This window comes from Schistocerca piceifrons, chromosome 3 (assembly GCF_021461385.2).
Source record: "Schistocerca piceifrons isolate TAMUIC-IGC-003096 chromosome 3, iqSchPice1.1, whole genome shotgun sequence".
Classification (NCBI taxonomy): domain Eukaryota; kingdom Metazoa; phylum Arthropoda; class Insecta; order Orthoptera; family Acrididae; genus Schistocerca; species Schistocerca piceifrons.
The window spans coordinates 281,465,933-281,483,490 of NC_060140.1; the positions used below are offsets into that span (position 1 = coordinate 281,465,933).

A 17,558-nucleotide genomic window follows, 5' to 3' on the forward strand; every position below is an offset into this window, starting at 1 on the left:
GTGGATGTTTCCCACTGTCTCATTTTCACATCACAGGAATTCTATGACAGCACGTTGCTTCTGACAAACATCAAGTGTAACAGCCATCTTGAAGACATGCTGTGACAGTGCCACTCATGGGAACAGATTGAACTAAGTAGGAAAACAAGTGGGAAGGATGTATCTCCACACTGTAAAACTTTGAAGCATGCAGAATGGAAACTGTACTTTACAAAAATAGTCTGCATTTCTTTTGGAGTGACCCTTGTAGTTTTGTCCTTTCGTAACAGTTCCATTGTAAGCAGATGAGGATGAATTTCAGCAGCTATTTTTCACTGAAAATTAATTGGAGCACAATTTTAGTGATATGCATATTGACACAGCCCTTTTTAAATTACTTGTAAAGAACACTGGTTATAGTACTCCCAGCTGACAGTAAATGAAACAGTAGTACTTTAACAGTGTAATGTATTATTCACCTTTCTGTAAACTTTGAATTTGGTGCCCTTACAAATGAGTTGAAACATTCAGTAGCAGTTTACAGATGCAGATGTACTCTTTGCAAAGGCAGCATTTATTCATTAAAATCTCTGCCAAGGACACAAATACGGGTACATTTGTCATATTTTCCTACTCCTTTTAACATTAGCACCTATGTCCAAGACTTGTAGGTGTTTTGTCAAGTAGTCTTAACACCAAAAGGAGAACAGAGCTGTTGTGTAGCATTGAGGCACCCATTGAATATTGAAGTAAATATTTGTAATATGTAATGATAGATTGGCCTTTTATTTATATAATGAAGAGTCTGAAAATATTGACTCAGAGATGCTTGTTTTCATTGTTCTGCTAAGCATACAAGTAGGAGGGTATAATTTTTGTCAATTACTAACATTTTTGAATTCCATCTCCTATGACAGAAACTCCTACACCCATCCCACTCACCAGCAATATTGACAGTGCTGTGGCTGCTAGTTTGTTCAGGCAGGAAGCAAGCCTCTCTATTGCCCTGCAGTTACGCCAGCATGAGGAGAAAACAGCACACCTGGTACAGAGACAGACTACACTTCTGCAGCAGCAAGAACAGCAATTACAGTTCCTCATTGCTCAACAAATTGAGAGGCAGAAGAAACTTGACGATGCCCTTGTTGATCAACAAAAACGTATAACATTATACTTGGAGGTAGGGCATTGCAACATTTTCATTATTCTGTGCATACGACATAAGTTTTCATCCTGTAATTTATGTTACCATGCCATTATGTCTGACTAGTAGGACCAACAAGGATATGTATTCCCTCTGTTACAAACACGGGTAATCTGCTCTTGACGCTGTGGTTTACTCTGCTGAACTCTTCATTGGCTCTACAGAGGAGCTTTTGTAACCTAAAATCTCTCATGTACACAAACAGTTTGTACATAGACCCACTTCTTTTCAGAGGGACTATCTAGTTAATTACTCATAGCAAAGATCAAGAAATCTGAGTCGAGGGTGTCACAGAATTGCAGAGCCTCTGATTTAAGCACTCCAATTAGTTTTACACCAGAAGACTGCAGTCAGTTCTGGGGGCAAGGCTGCATATAACAAGCTGTGCTGCCACTTCACACACAAAAGTACGCATCTTCACTATGCAAACTTAAGCCGGCATCATTTATGTTGACATGAATTGCAGATTACATCTGGCCATACTCGGTGTTGAATAGTGGCTAGCTTCTTCAACCTCTCGGCTTAGAGTATTTTGTGAATAAAACCATCTAGATCACTTAATAAATCTCATTATTTATTACAACATTCCAACTACTACCATTATCAGATATCTGCAATAAGATTGAAGGAACATGAGGAGTGGCAGGTGTTACATAACATCGAGCTACAACAGATGGAAAATTAAACAGTATTTTTAAAAAGTCCAAAGAAAAAAAATGTAGAATTTGCAAGACAAGGTTCAGTGTAAGTAAAAAAATCTATACCTGAATCAAGGCATCAACTAACAACTTGGATCAGAAAAAGTATACAAAGATGTAAGTACTAGCTGACAGTTGGTGATAATGTTGGGGACATTGCCTTCAAATTATTTTTTTTTTTTTTTTTCATTCATACTTCATGAGGAGAAAACAGCACACCTGGTACAGAGACAGACTACACTTCTGCAGCAGCAAGAACAGCAATTACAGTTCCTCATTGCTCAACAAATTGAGAGGCAGAAGAAACTTGACGATGCCCTTGTTGATCAACAAAAACGTATAACATTATACTTGGAGGTAGGGCATTGCAACATTTTCATTATTCTGTGCATACGACATAAGTTTTCATCCTGTAATTTATGTTACCATGCCATTATGTCTGACTAGTAGGACCAACAAGGATATGTATTCCCTCTGTTACAAACACGGGTAATCTGCTCTTGACTCTGTGGTTTACTCTGCTGAACTCTTCATTGGCTCTACAGAGGAGTTTTTGTAACCTAAAATCTCTCATGTACACAAATAGTTTGTACATAGACCCACTTCTTTTCAGAGGGACTATCTAGTTAATTACTCATAGCAAAGATCAAGAAATCTTATAAAAGCAGTCAGTCTTTAAATTACAAAAAATCAAATCAAATTGTAATACACAATTTAAATGAGATTACTGTAGTTGCATACTCATAAAATTAATTTTCAGATGGCAGCAGTTATTCCATGTGGAGTTTGACTATACTTGATAACACGTATCCATTATGTCAGCTACACAACAATATCTACATAATAGCTGCAAGAATGTTAGTGTTAAATATGTTTTGCATTAACATGACATTGCAATTACAAAAGTAGTACCTGCCATTATAATTACGCATGTCTAATAAATAATCTGCTACCTTTCCTCACCTCATCAGCAGTATTCTGACACTGAAACTTTTCTTACACCACCAGGGCTTTGAATTGATTAATTTTATCCTGAACATGACTGTGTAGTTAAACTTAATGATATATAGGAAGGAGGTAGGTAATCAGAGGGAATAGACACCCATAAGTAATTCCATCAGCTTTGATCCAGTAGTGCCACCATACAAAATCTTATTTTATGAAATGTATTGTCATTTTAATGAAATTGTATAGAAGATAAAAGAAATGCCTAGTTTTATATTTCTGATTTACAACAGTCGTTTTTGTTAGTTTATGACAATAGTACTCCATTTATGGAATCTGCTACTTTTCTCTCTGTCTTGGATATTTAATACTGGGTACAAAAATTGTGTTAGGTGCAAAATAATGTGCTTAGTCTTAATGGTCTTATATATCAAATTCCTGAAGAAATATATTAAACCACATGTAAGTATTGTAATAATAAAGTATATTTTTCACAGAACATAAAAATATGTTTTCTGTCCTTTTCTGCAGCTGAGAATTTCTTCTTAGAAAAAAAGAAAAGATTAAAAGGAAATGAAAGGTTTCTGCACAGACAACTACACATGCATGATGTCGATATAAAAAGTAGCAAACCTCAAAAACTTATTTTTCTTTTGTATTATTCATTCAAAAGCAATTGAATATGTTCACTATATTTATAAAAATCTGAAGAGATTTATTTTTTAGTGATAAACTGAGAGTATTGTATAAAGAAATTGAGTATGATAGTTCATTTAGTTCATTTTTAATTTTCCTTCAGGCTCTTTCAGCTCAACCACTGATTCCTGAAAGTCTGCCTCAACCTTCCTTCATCCCTCCAAGAGAAGAGAAAAAATATCCAGAGACTAAGGTAACAGTTCAGTTTTGAAATGTTTTTGTAATAATTTTGTGAAATGTATTTGAATTATTTACCAATAATGACACTTCAAATGGCATCATTCAGACAAGACAAAAAACAGCTGTAATAAAGAAGCAAAACTGATCTGTACAGTAGCAATGTACATAATCAAATTCAGTTTTAGATGATTTAGCTCTCACTCTTGCAAACAAACAATGAAAAAGCAAAAATAAAACAGTTTGTAATTCTGTATGATAACAGAAGTGTTCTCTCCAGGGGAGCTATAATGTTAGATGATAACATATTGGACCAGCAACTATACTATCAAAAGTTAAAATGGGAGATGATAAAGTCTCATTGGTTTGACTGTGAAACTCAATGTCAAAGCAAATAAAGTAGGTAATAATTTGTATCATAGCACAATATTTCTCTGTTTTCTTTTTTCTGTAACTGTTTCTTTGCCTAATTTATTTTTTCTTTATTTTTTTAAATAACTTCTAGAATATGAGAAAATTATTAGAGAGGTTTTTGACTTGCCATATCGTTCTTGCATCACCATGTGGACATTTCAGTGTTATGTCTTAGAACGCTGCATTCAAAACTGAAGATATTTTTAAAACCTGCTGTTAACATGAAAATGTTTCTTCTTAGCATCATATTCATTTTCTTTCAATTCAGTTACTTCTTATAGTTGTGTGTGGTCACATTGTTATCATTAGAATTCATTTCAAATTTCTTACCAAATTCACAGGAAGAAGTACTAATTCAGCCAGATACATTGAGGTGGGAGCAAGAAAAGAAGAGTTTGGAAGAAATCATTGAATCCCTCAAAAACCGACATGTTCAAGAACTGCAGCTTTTGGAAGATTCTTACAAGTAATTTCTAAAAATTGAATTATGTTAAAGCTTTATTGTAAAAAAATTATACTGTCATGAAAGTATCTGTTTCTTTCAGGAGACAGTTATCTACTCTGCAGAAAAGCTTAGAAACACAAGAGGAACACTTCCAGAAGGAAACTTTAAAGCATCAACAACATTTTGAACTTCGTTTGGCTCACTTGCAGGTAATTAGCATATATAATGTTCAAACCTACCCCCATGAACCATGGACCTTGCCGTTGGTGGGGAGGCTTGCGTGCCTCAGCGATACAGATGGCCGTACCGTAGGTGCAACCACAACGGAGGGGTATCTGTTAAGAGGCCAGACAAACGTCTGGTTCCTGAAGAGGGGCAGCAGCCTTTTCAGTAGTTGCAGGGGCAACAGTCTGGATGATTGACTGATCTGGCCTTGCAACATTAACCAAAATGGCCTTGCTCTGCTGGTACTGCGAATGGCTGAAAGCAAGGGGAAACTACAGCCGTAATTTTTCCCGAGGGCATGCAGCTTTACTGTATGGTTAAATGATGATGGTGTCCTCTTGGGTAAAATATTCCAGAGGTAAAATAGTCCCCCATTCGGATCTCCCGGCGGGGACTACTTAGGAGGACGTCGTTATCAGGAGAAAGAAAACTGGAGTTCTACGGATCAGAGCGTGGAATGTCAGATCCCTTAATCGGGCAGGTAGGTTAGAAAATTTAAAAAGGGAAATGGATAGGTTAAAGTTAGATATAGTGGGAATTAGTGAAGTTCGGTGGCAGGAGGAACAAACCTTTGGTCAGGTGAATACAGGGTTATAAATACAAAATCAAATAGGGGTAATGCAGGAGTAGGTTTAATAATGAATAAAAAAAATAGGAGTGTGGGTAAACTACTACCAACAGCATAGTGAACGCATTATTGTGGCCAAGATAGACATGAAGCCCATGCCTACTACAGTAGTGCAAGTTTATATGCCAACTAGCTCTGCAGATGATGAAGAAATTGATGAAATGTATGATGAGATAAAAGAAATTATTCAGGTAGTGAAGGGAGACGAAAATTTAATAGTCATGGGTGACTGGAATTCGAGAGTAGGAAAAGGGAGAGAAGGAAACATAGTGGGTGAATATGGATTGGGGGAGAGAAATGAAAGAGGAAGCCATCTGGTAGAATTTTGCACAGAGCATAACTTAATCATAGCTAACACTTGGTTCAAGACTCATAAAAGAAGGTTGTATACATGGAAGAATCCTGGAGATACTAGAAGGTATCAGATAGATTATATGATAGTAAGACAGAGATTTAGGAACCAGGTTTTAAATTGTAAGACATTTACAGGGGCAGATGTGGACTCTGACCACAATCTATTGGTTATGAACTGTAGATTAAAACTGCAAAAAGGTGGGAATTTAAGGAGATGGGACCTGGATAAACTGACTAAACCAGAGGTTGTACAGAGTTTCAGTGAGAGCATAAGGGAACAATTGACAGGACTGGGGGAAAGAAATACAGTAGAAGAAGAATGGGTAGCTCTGAGGGATGAAGTAGTGAAGGCAGCAGAGGATCAAGTAGGTAAAAAGACGAGTGCTAGTAGAAATCCTTGGGTAACAGAAGAAATATGGAATTTAATTGATGAAAGGAGAAAATATAAAAACACAGTAAATAAAGCAGGCAAAAAGGAATACAAACGTCTCAAAAATGAGATCGACAGGAAGTGCAAAATGGCTAAGCAGGGTTTGCTAGAGGACAAATGTAAGGATGTAGAGGCTTATCTCACTAGGGGTAAGATAGATACTGCCTACAGGAAAATTAAAGAGACCTTTGGAGAAAGAAGATCCACTTGCATGAATATCAAGAGCTTTGATGTAAACCCAGTTCTAAGCAAAGAAGGGAAAGCAGAAAGGTGGAAGGAGTATATAGAGGGTCTATACAAGTGCGATGTACTTAAGGACAATATTATGGAAATGGAAGAGGATGTAGATGAAGATGAAATGGGAGATACGATACTGCGTGAAGAGTTTGACAGAGGACTGAAAGACCTGAGTCGAAACAAGGCCCCGGGAGTAGACAACATTCCATTAGAACTTTTGACGGCCTTGGGAGAGCCAGTCCTACAAAACTCTACCATCTGGTAAGCAAGATGTATGAGACAGGCGAAATACCCTCAGACTTCAAGAAGAATATAATAATTCCACTCCCAAAGAAAGCAGGTGTTGACAGATGTGAAAATTATCGAACTATCAGTTTAATAAGTCACAGCTGCAAAATACTAACGTAAATTCTTTACAGACGAATGGAAAAACTGGTAGAAGCCGACCTCGGCGAAGCTGAGTTTGGATTCCGCAGAAATGTTGGAACACGTGAGGCAATACTGACCCTACGACTTATCTTAGAAAATAGATTAAGGAAAGGCAAACCTACATTTCTAGCATTTGTGGACTTAGAGAAAGCTTTTGACAATGATGACTGGAATACTCTCTTTCTAATTCTAAAGGTGGCAGGGGCAAAATACAGTAAGTGAAAGGCTATTTACAATTTGTACAGAAACCAGATGGCAGTTATAAGAGTCGAGAGACACGAAAGGGAAGCAGTGGTTGGGAAGGGAGTGAGACAGGGTTGTAGCCTATCCCTGATGTTATTCAATCGGTATATTGAGCAAGCAATAAAGGAAACAAAAGAAAAATTCAGAGTAGGTATTAAAGTCCACGGAGAAGAAATAAAAACGTTGAGGTTTGCCGATGACATTGTAATTCTGTCAGAGACAGCAAAGGACTTGGAAGAGCTGTTGAATGGAATGGACAGTGTCTTGAAAGGAGGATATAAGATGAACATCAACAAAAGAAAAACGAGGATAATGAAATGTAGTAGAATTAAGTCGGGTGATGCTGGGTGAATTAGATTAGGAAATGAGACACTTAAAGTAGTAAAGGAGTTTTGCTATTTGGGGAGCAAAATAACTAACGATGGTCGAAGTAGAGAGGATATAAAATGTAGATTGGCAATGACACAAAAACGTTTCTGAAGAAGAGAAATTTGTTAACATCGAGTATAGATTTAAGTGTCAGGAAGTCGTTTCTGAAAGTATTTGTATGGAGTGTAGCCATGTATGGAGTGAAACATGGACGATAAATAGTTTGGACAAGAAGAGAATAGAAGCCTTTGAAATGTGGTGCTACAGAAGAATGCTGAAGATTAGATGGGCAGATCACATAACTAGTGAGGAAGTATTGAATAGGATTGGGGAGAAGAGAAGTTTGTGGCACAACTTGACCAGAAGAAGGGATCGGTCGGTAGGACATGTTCTGAGGCATCAGCGGATCACAAATTTAGCATTGGAGGGCAGTGTGGAGGGTAAAAATCGTAGAGGGAGACCAAGAGATGAATACACTAAGCAGATTCAGAAGGATGCAGGTTGCAGTAAGTACTGGGAAATGAAGAAGCTTGCACAAGATAGAGTAGCATGGAGAGCTGCATCATACCAGTTTCAGGACTGAAGACAACAACAACAATGTTCAAACAAGAGTGGTGTTTTTGCTAATGTGAGCTTACGGTTGCATATTGAATGATTTCTCAAGGAATTGTTAGGAATGTGAGTATTCTGTTTCATATATCCAAGGATGTGGCTAGAGTGACATCTATTCCTCAATCTCGTTTTTGCTGTTGTGAAACGGAGGGGAGAGGAGTAAGTGATCATATATTTGTGTGCCTCCTTCTACCAAGCGTCCTCTACAGTATGTGGAGAACATATGTCCTCTTAGTCAACTAATTTAAGTGTACCGAAATCTAGGTATGAAATTGTTTATAATCCATCAAAGAAGGGCATTAGCAAGCACATCATTTTTAAGTTAAAATTTATTTCAGTCAGCACACACATAAACTGTTAAATTATGACATGTTCCACACCCAAGAGAATCGTCTCATTTTTTGGGTCTATGGAATGAAAACTGAATCTAATCTAATCTGAACTAAATGGCTACACCAATTTCAGCTGACTATAGATTATCAATACTCCCATAAACGCTTCTTTGTTAAAGCTTGCTAGGGGTCAAAATCTCCAAGCTGCTTCTACTAGAGGACTCTAGAAAGAGTCTCATGGAAATGTTGCATCCTAACATGCTTTGTTGCAGCCATTGGCTTGGAAGTGTTTATTGGCTGTTGATAATGACTAGTTAGTTAAAACCAGTACAGCCATTAAACAGTTTCTGTGAGGACTGACTGACATAAACTTCGTAGCTAGTAATAGTTTTCATTTCTCAGTTCTGCATTAATAGTCACCCAGTGTCAATGTTTTAATGTAGGAATTCATCACCGAGTTGAAAAGAACCCATGATACAGAATTAACAGCAATCAAACAGAAATATGAGCAGGATATAGAAGCAATGAGAAACCAACACACTGCAGCATTAGAACATGTGCAGGTTTTCCGTAATGCAGAGCTTGCAGCTTTGGGGGAAATTCGCTCATACTCCAGGTATGCTTAGCTATTGCTTAAAGTTTGTTACCATTTTCTTGTAATCCTTTACGCTCTTTTGTAAATATCTTGACACTTTTTTTTAATTTTCAAAAACGTTAATTCCTTATATTATCACTAAAGTGAAAATATATTTATTTGTTAATGATGAGTGAAGACTCATGTTCATCATGGGGGTGGTGTTAAAAAAGCTGTAGACAGGAGTGGTGGAACAAGTGTATGAAAGATGATGTAAGACATGTTAGATTTTTTTCTGTTAGAATGTAATATTTAAGTGCAGCAAAAGAAAATCAGGGAAGGAGTGTAAATATGTCTGTAAGACTGGATTACTAGATCCAAATGGACACTTCTTCTTAGTGCTCTGTCAAAAATTTGGTGATTAATGATCTATTCTCATATAGATATGAATACAAAATTTATTGGCATTGAGCTCATTATATTTGAAACATTAACTTCAAGAAAATAAGGAAAGACACTACTCAAACTACTAGTGCTTCCTTCTCATCTGTTTACTTTTTAAATATTGTTTTCTTAATTAGCACATGAAAGAAAATCAGGTCAAAAATTATCTAGGTAAGAGGCAGGGAACATTGGTGTCACATAGAATGATTATGAACCTTCTTTTTTTTCAGTGTTTTGAACATTGCTTTGGAAAAAATGGGGCAGAATGCACAAGACATTCAGATAATAGGAGAGAAGCTTTCCGGAGAAAGCATTGCACTACAGGATGCAAAGACAGCAGCACTAGAAGCAAAAGAAAAGGAACTTCAAGGTATGCTATTTGTTTCCATGTCTGTCATCACTTTGTTGCCGAATGATGTGAAATATTTGTGGAATATTGTACCCTTTTGAAGTTCTAATCACTTACAATTGCATGTGGTTATAGATTTCCTATCTGTACACAAACAAATTATATGGGCTTCACAATTTTAAGAGTGTGAGAATGTCACTCAAACACAGTTGGAGATTGTCGAGGTACAAAACAAAGCCTAGAACTATAGATAGACATTTTGAAGGAAATGCTTTCTGCAGTCAAGAGAGCAACGTGTGAAACCTTCAGTGACTACCACAGCAGAATATTGTCAAATGATCTTTCACAAAACCGAAAGAAATTGTGGTTATCCATGAGGCTATTGGTAGCACCGAAGTTAGTATTCAGTCACTATTGGACGAGATTAATTGAAGTTGAAAGTAGCAAATCAAAAGCTGAAGTGCTTAATTCTGTTTCCAAATAATCCTTTATAAAGGAAAACCCAGTAGTATTGCTCCAACTTGGTTCTCATACCACTGGAAAGATGAGTGAAATAGGTATTAGTGTCAGTGGCATTGAGAAGCAGCTTAAATCATTAAAATTCAACAAAATTCCAGTGCTCAGTTGCATCCCTATTGAATTCTATACCGATTTTGCATCTTAATTAGCTCCTCTGTTAACTATAATCTGCCATAAATCCTTCGAACAAAAAATTGTGCCTAGATGTTAGAAGAAAGCACAGGTCACAGCTGCCTACAAGAAGGGTAGCAGAAGTGATCCACAGAACTACTGTCCAGTATCCTTGACATCCATTTCTTGTAGAATCTTTGCTCAAACGTAATGAGGTATCACAGACAGAATGACCTCCTCAATACCAACCAGCAAGGATTTAGAAAACGTAGATCATATGAAGCCCAACTGACACTTTTCTCACATGGCATCGTGGAAGCTATGGATCAAGGCAGTCAGGTAGATGCAATATTTCTCAATTTCTGAAAAACATTTGACACAGTATGACACCTATACTTATTATCAAAGGTACAATCATAAGGCATATAGGACTTTTTGATAAGGGAGGATGCAGCATGTTATCTTGGATGCAGAGTCATTGACAGATGGAGAAGTAACTTTGGGTGTACTCTAGAGAAGCATGTTGGGACCCTTGTATATTAATGATCCTGCGGACATTATTCATAGTATCCTCAGACTTTTTATGGATGATGCAATTGCCTGCAAACAAAATTCAGTTCAAATAAAGATGTACAGATATTCAGTCAGACATTGAGAAGATTTCAAAGTGGAGCAAGGATTCACAGCTTGCTTTAAACATTAATAAGTGAAAAATGATGCGCTTCACAAAACAAAGAAAAACCTAGTATCCTGTGAATATAATATTAGTGGGTCACAGTTGGAATCTTTAACCTCATACGAACACTTAGGTGTATCAGTTACTAGGGACATGAACTGGAACGATCACATGGACTCTGTGATGGGTAAAGCAGGTAGCAGACTTTAGTTTACTGGTGGAATAATAGGGAAATGCAATCAGTCTACAAAGGAGATTGCCTAAAAATCACTCATGTGACCAATCCTAGAATGTTTCGGAGGGGTTTGGCACTCATGCCAAATGGGATTGGCAGGGATGTTAAATGTATTCTGAGAAGGGCAGTACAAATGGTCACAGTTTCTTTAGATCCAGGAGAGAGTGCCACAGAGGTGTTGAAACAAGTGAATGCGCAGACTCTTAAAGATAGACAGAAGCTATCTCGAGAAAGTCTGCTGTCAAAATTTGAAGAACTGGCTTTAAATGAAGACTCTAGGAATATACTACAACCTCCTACATGTCACTCCCATACGAATCGCAAGATAAGTTAGAAGAATTATATGATACACAGAGACATTTAAACAACCATTATTCCTGCACTCCATATGTGAATGGAGCAGGGAAAAACCCTAATAACTGGTACAGTGGAATGTACCTTCTGCCATGCACTTCAATGGTTCACAGAATGTAAATGTAGATGTGGAGGTAGACTTTTGCATTCACAGTGCAGCCACATGCAACTTCAATACACTACACTGTTGAAGGATGGGCTAATCCACAAGTTATGAACACTCTTGTATTCTGAAAGTACTTCATCCAAGGTACTCAGTTACATTTTACACAATTTTATACACATTGCTTTATTAGTGGTCATGGCAGACTATTTCATAGTCCATTGTTGCAATTATAGTCCTCGTATGCCCCACACTAGTTACTCAAGGCTCCAGATATTACTGTCTCTGATTCAGTTCCAACATGGATGAATAAATTTTTTCGTCTGACCTTATTAAGACGATATTTCATAGTTCGTGCTGTTGTTGGCCTGGCAGTACCACATGAATGTGTGTATATAGCAGTCGTATAACCAGTTCCTTCCTGTTCACAAGCTATTCTCAGAGTGCACTTTTATAAAACAATTTACACACTTTTTACATTATTAAATCATGCTTTCACTTAATAGTAATGCTGTGGAACTCATCCTAACCTAGACTGTTGGTGCATAATCTGCAACAAAGTGAAAAACACAGTGATAATACCCATCTGCATTCAACAGTGTGGGCATGTAACTTAAAATGTTGAAAGATATGACTGTTGGAATGATAGTTTGCTTACAAAAGCTGAACACAAGAGTAATGACCCCAGTAGCCTTATTATTATATTTTTTTGTATATAGTCTTATTATTATTATACCAGCTGTAGCTGCTTTCATATTTTTTAAGTATGGTGTGATGCTTGTTTTTAAAGGAATATTTTAATTTTTATTGCCTCCATTAAAAACTGAGTATGTGATGACAACTGTAACAGGATGAGAATTAAAACCTGGAAGGAGGTGGCCCACATGCAAATTAATGTGGTTGTCATCAAGATGATTTGATCCATGGAGTCTGCTTGGTAAAATTATGATACACGTAAACTGTGGTGACTGCTTGATTCAGACTAATACCAAAATGAGCATAGATTGCCCATCAAAGCAGGATGCCATGCATGGGTTGGGGACATCCTGTAGGTTCTCACCTTGCATGCTAGTGGCCAGGAAACAATCTCGGGAGCATCCAGGCACCTGGGCATCTTGGAGATGGCCCATAGACTCACCCATTTAACACTCCTGCATCACACCTTTGAACCTATATCATTAATAATTGTTTCCAGTGTACATTGCTGCTACAAAATCAAGCCCATTGCAGTTAAGGAGAACAATATTGGACAGTTCTGCAACTGTTGTTTAGTAGTAAGGAAACTGGTGGTTGATTGACCAAATAGGACAATAGTGTCAACAGACCTCCATTTTACATGATAAATTCTTCACAGGAAACCAGTCAAGTAATATGTTTTTTCCAAAATGGCATTCAACAAGTTTCTTATTTGTCATCTTCTGGTAAACTATCTGTGATAAATCTGTAGATTTTCTCACTATTCACAACAATGTGCAGCATTTATTGCCACAAACCAATAACAGTTCACATACACAAATGAATGCAAAGTCAGCAGAGCATACTGGTCAATGCAGGCTAGCACAAAACATGGTCTGAAAGGCTCCTCTCCAGTCCATAATCATAAGCCAATTTCATCCACAGTATGTAGACAATCAGTCCAGTCCAGAGACCCACACTCATATGCCATCATAACATTACCGGGTCCTAGTGGCGCTGTAGTTGAAGTCACAGAAACTTCTGATCCAGTTGCAAAGTCCATTTCTGTCAGGCGGTACCACTTATATCAGTGTCCTCTGTACCACAGGATCAATACATGTGATATGAGCAGTGCGCTATCTGGTGGTGTCATTGTGGACCAATTTCTCCATAGTTCCAATAAGTATTTTTCTCCAGTGATGACCCATAGCTGGATGCCTCCTGCCAGATTTCCTTTTAACTTAACACTATTTTATAGATGGCAGCTGACCCACTACCATCCTCACAGAATGGTAGATCCCCTTCTCCTCCTCCCACTCCCCAAGCCCCTCCCTCCCCTCCACTAAAACCAGGTGGTATGGTTCAAAATGATCAGTCTGTGGTGGAAGCTTCCCTAGTAGATGAGCAAAGAGGTCGAAAGTGGTGGTGGGGGGGGGGGGGGTTCCATTTCAGTGTGCTCATGTGCCAGCAGCTGTATCTCTACATCAGGTAGTGATGTCCACAGTTGGTGCTGTAGCCCAGCAGATCTCACAGTTGGTGCTGAAGCCCAGCAGATCTGGCAGTTTTTTTTTTTTTTTTTTTTTTATCACTCAGCCATGTATAGCCAAGACGATTCCAGGAGACGATCCATCAAGGAGCTCTCCCAAAGTGTGTGCCATACTGGTACGCTAACTCTATAGTGAGGACTTCAGTTGGGTATGGTGCTGGGAGTATCAAATGCAGTAATACATGAGAAAGTGGCTGTGGAAAATCTCCATTGCTAGCTTTTCTTTGACTGAAATTGACCTGTACAGTGTCAGAAAGTGGGTAAGGGTGTCCTGTTTGTTGAGAGGTGACCCCACTTTCTTCATTTGTATCTGCAATTTAAATGTTCACACAAAGTTTTCAGCTGTACCAGACAAAGCCAGTACTGTGATGAGATGCGAGCTATCATTTCTATTACAGAAGTCCTGAAACAGACCAGGCATAAATTGAAGACCATTACCTGATATGAGTGTGTATGGGGTATCCTCAGTGATGAACATCTTCTCTAAGACGGTCTTGGTAGCAATTGATGTGCTGTTGATGCACATCATGTATCGGAAGTGTAATAACGTGTCCAGCACAATGATCTGCTTGTCACTCAAAAACAGCCCATCCTAACTGATATGGGCACTACCCCACTGTCACAAAGGTGGTCAAGATGAAAACTTCCATGGTGATGTCTCTTTTGTCACTGCATAGGATACAGGGACACAGCACTTCTGTGACCACTATCCGGTATTCACTGTTGTGCAGAGCAGCATATCCTGTGAGACCTATAACTGCTGTGTGACTGAAGTATATGTTTGGAGATTTGACTGGTGGGGGGAAGGGGGGGGGGTGCTAAGGATATCTGAACAACAAAAATGGTGACAAGAGTTTCCTGCTTGATCCAACTAGACAAATCCACTGACCTTGTTAACTCCCTAGTACTGGCAATTAGTCAACTCCGTAGTATTGGCAAATGCAGTTCCCCCCCCCCCCCCCCCCCCTTGCGAGTAGCTAGATTTACTGCTGTATTTCCTACTCTTGATTATCCCCATGTCTTTTTCAGTGATTTAACTGTAACTTGAAGGGGGTGGTGAACTTTTGTTTATGTATTAGGTATAGGAGATAATGGTGATGCAAGTAATAAAGAGTAATGCGTAGAACAACATAAAGATGAAGTAAAAATTATGCTGGAACTGATATTAATTAAAAATTAATTAAATAATAATAATAATACTTATTATTATTATTATTATTATTATTATTATCTTTCCTTTCTCAGACGTTATGTCTGGTTAAAAATGGAAAGTGATGCGGACCTTGATCAAGCGTGACTTCCTTTTAACTGTACGGTATATGTTACATTGCATTTAGGAACTTTCGGATAATTGAACATGTATCAATAATTACAGATTTCTGTAGTTATATATATACACGTTTGGATGTAGCTGTATTGCGTTGATGTACTGGTGGATATTGTGTGGTATGACTCCTGTGGTTGATAGTATAATTGGTATAATGTCAACTTCATCCTGATGCCACATGTCCTTGACTTCTTCAGCCATTTGGATGTATTTTTCAATTTTTTCACCTGTTTTCTTCTGTATATTTGCTGTATTGAGTATGGATATTTCAATTAGTTGTGTTAATTTCTTCTTTTTATCGGTGAGTATGATGTCAGGTTTGTTATGTGGTGTTGTTTTATCTGTTATAATGGTTCTGTTCCAGTATAATTTGTAATTTGTATTCATCATTCTCCAGTACATTTTGTGGTGCATACTTGTATGTGGGAACGTGTTATTTATTAGTTTATGTTGTATGGCAAGTTGTTGATGTATTATTTTTGCTACATTGTCATGTCTTCTGGGGTATTCTGTATTTGCTAGTATTGTACATCCGCTTGTGATGTGATCTACTGTTTCTAATTGTTGTTTGCAAAGTCTGCATTTATCTGTTGTGGTATTGGGATCTTTAATAATATGCTTGCTGTAATATCTTGGTTTATTGCTTGATCCTGTATTGCAATCATGAATCCTTCCGTCTCACTGTATATATTGCCTTTTCTTAGCCATGTGTTGGAAGCGTCTTGATCGATGTGTGGCTGTGTTAGATGATATGGGTGCTTACCATGTAGTGTTTTCTTTTTCCAATTTACGTTCTTCGTATCTGTTGATGTTATGTGATCTAAAGGGTTGTAGAAGTAGTTATGAAATTGCAATGGTGTAGCCGATGTATTTATATGAGTGATTGCTTTGTGTATTTTGCTAGTTTCTGCTCGTTCTATAAAGAATTTTCTTAAATTGTTTACCTGTCCATAATGTAGTTTTGTCTACCTGTCCATAATGTAGTTTTTTAAGTCGATAAATCCCCTTCCTCCTTCATTTCTGCTTAATGTGAATCTTCCTGTTGCTGAATGTATGTGATGTATTCTATAATTGTGGCATTGTGATCGTGTAAGTGTATTGAGTGCTTCTAGGTCTGTGTTACTCCATTTCACTATTCCAAATGAGTAGGTCAATATTGGTATAGCATAAGTATTTATAGCTTTTGTCTTGTTTCTTGCTGTCAATTCTGTTTTCAGTATTTTTGTTAGTCTTTGTCTATATTTTTCTTTTAGTTCTTATTTAATATTTGTATTATCTATTACAATTTTTTATCTGTATCCTAGATATTTATAGGTATCTGTTTTTTCCATCGCTTCTATGCAGTCGCTGTGGTTATCCAATATGTAATCTTCTTGTTTAGTGTGTTTTCCCTTGACTATGCTATTTTTCTTACATTTGTCTGCTCCAAAAGCCATATTTATATCATTGCTGAATACTTCCGTTATCTTTAGTAATTGGTTGAGTTGTTGATTTGTTGCTGCCAGTAGTTTTAGATCATCCATGTATAGCAAATGTGTGATTTTGTGTTGGTATGTTCCAGTAATATTGTATCCATAATTTGTATTATTTAACATGTTGGATAGCGGGTTCAGAGCAAGGCAGAACCAAAAAGGACTTAATGAGTCTCCTTGGTATATTCCACACTTAATCTGTATTGGCTGTGATGTGATATTATTTGAATTTGTTTGGATATTGAGTGTGGTTTTCCAATTTTTCATTACTATGTTTAGGAACTGTATCAATTCAGGATCTACTTTGTATATTTCCAATATTTGTAGTAACCATGAGTGGGGTACACTATCGAAAGCTTTTTGATAATCAATGTATGCGTAGTGTAGCGACCTTTGTTTAGTTTTAGCTTGATATGTCACCTCTGTATCTATTATCAGTTGCTCTTTACATCCTCGTGCTCCTTTGCAACAGCCTTTTTGTTCTTCATTTATAATTTTGTTCTGTGTTGTATGTGTCATTAATTTTTGTGTAATGACTGAAATTAATATTTTGTATATTGTTGGTAGGCATGTTATGGGGCGATATTTTGCTGAGTTTGCTGTGTCTGCTTGATCTTTAGGTTTCAGATAAGTTATTCCATGTGTAAGTGTATCAGGGAATGTGTATGGGTCTGCAATGTAACTGTTAAATAATTTATATCTAAAAACAAAGATGATGTGACTTACCGAACGAAAGCGCTGGCAGGTCGATAGACA

At 37.3% G+C, this 17,558-nt stretch overlaps 1 protein-coding gene across 6 annotated transcripts in view; it reads left to right on the top strand.

Annotated features, from left to right (window-relative positions):
* LOC124789269 (fas-binding factor 1) overlaps positions 1–17,558 on the top strand; it is a 126,782-nt gene that overhangs the window by 44,976 nt on the left and 64,248 nt on the right. For 5 of the 6 annotated variants that reach the window (XM_047256574.1, XM_047256571.1, XM_047256572.1 and 2 more), the window contains exons 6-12: positions 897–1,024; positions 2,104–2,238; positions 3,626–3,715; positions 4,455–4,579; positions 4,659–4,767; positions 8,861–9,033; positions 9,666–9,805. In XM_047256574.1, coding sequence (XP_047112530.1) covers positions 897–1,024; positions 2,104–2,238; positions 3,626–3,715; positions 4,455–4,579; positions 4,659–4,767; positions 8,861–9,033; positions 9,666–9,805 — 900 coding nt within the window. Of the gene's footprint in view, positions 1–896; positions 1,025–2,085; positions 2,239–3,625; positions 3,716–4,454; positions 4,580–4,658; positions 4,768–8,860; positions 9,034–9,665; positions 9,806–17,558 lie in introns of all 6 variants that reach the window. The other variant, XM_047256573.1, reaches the window with a different exon arrangement.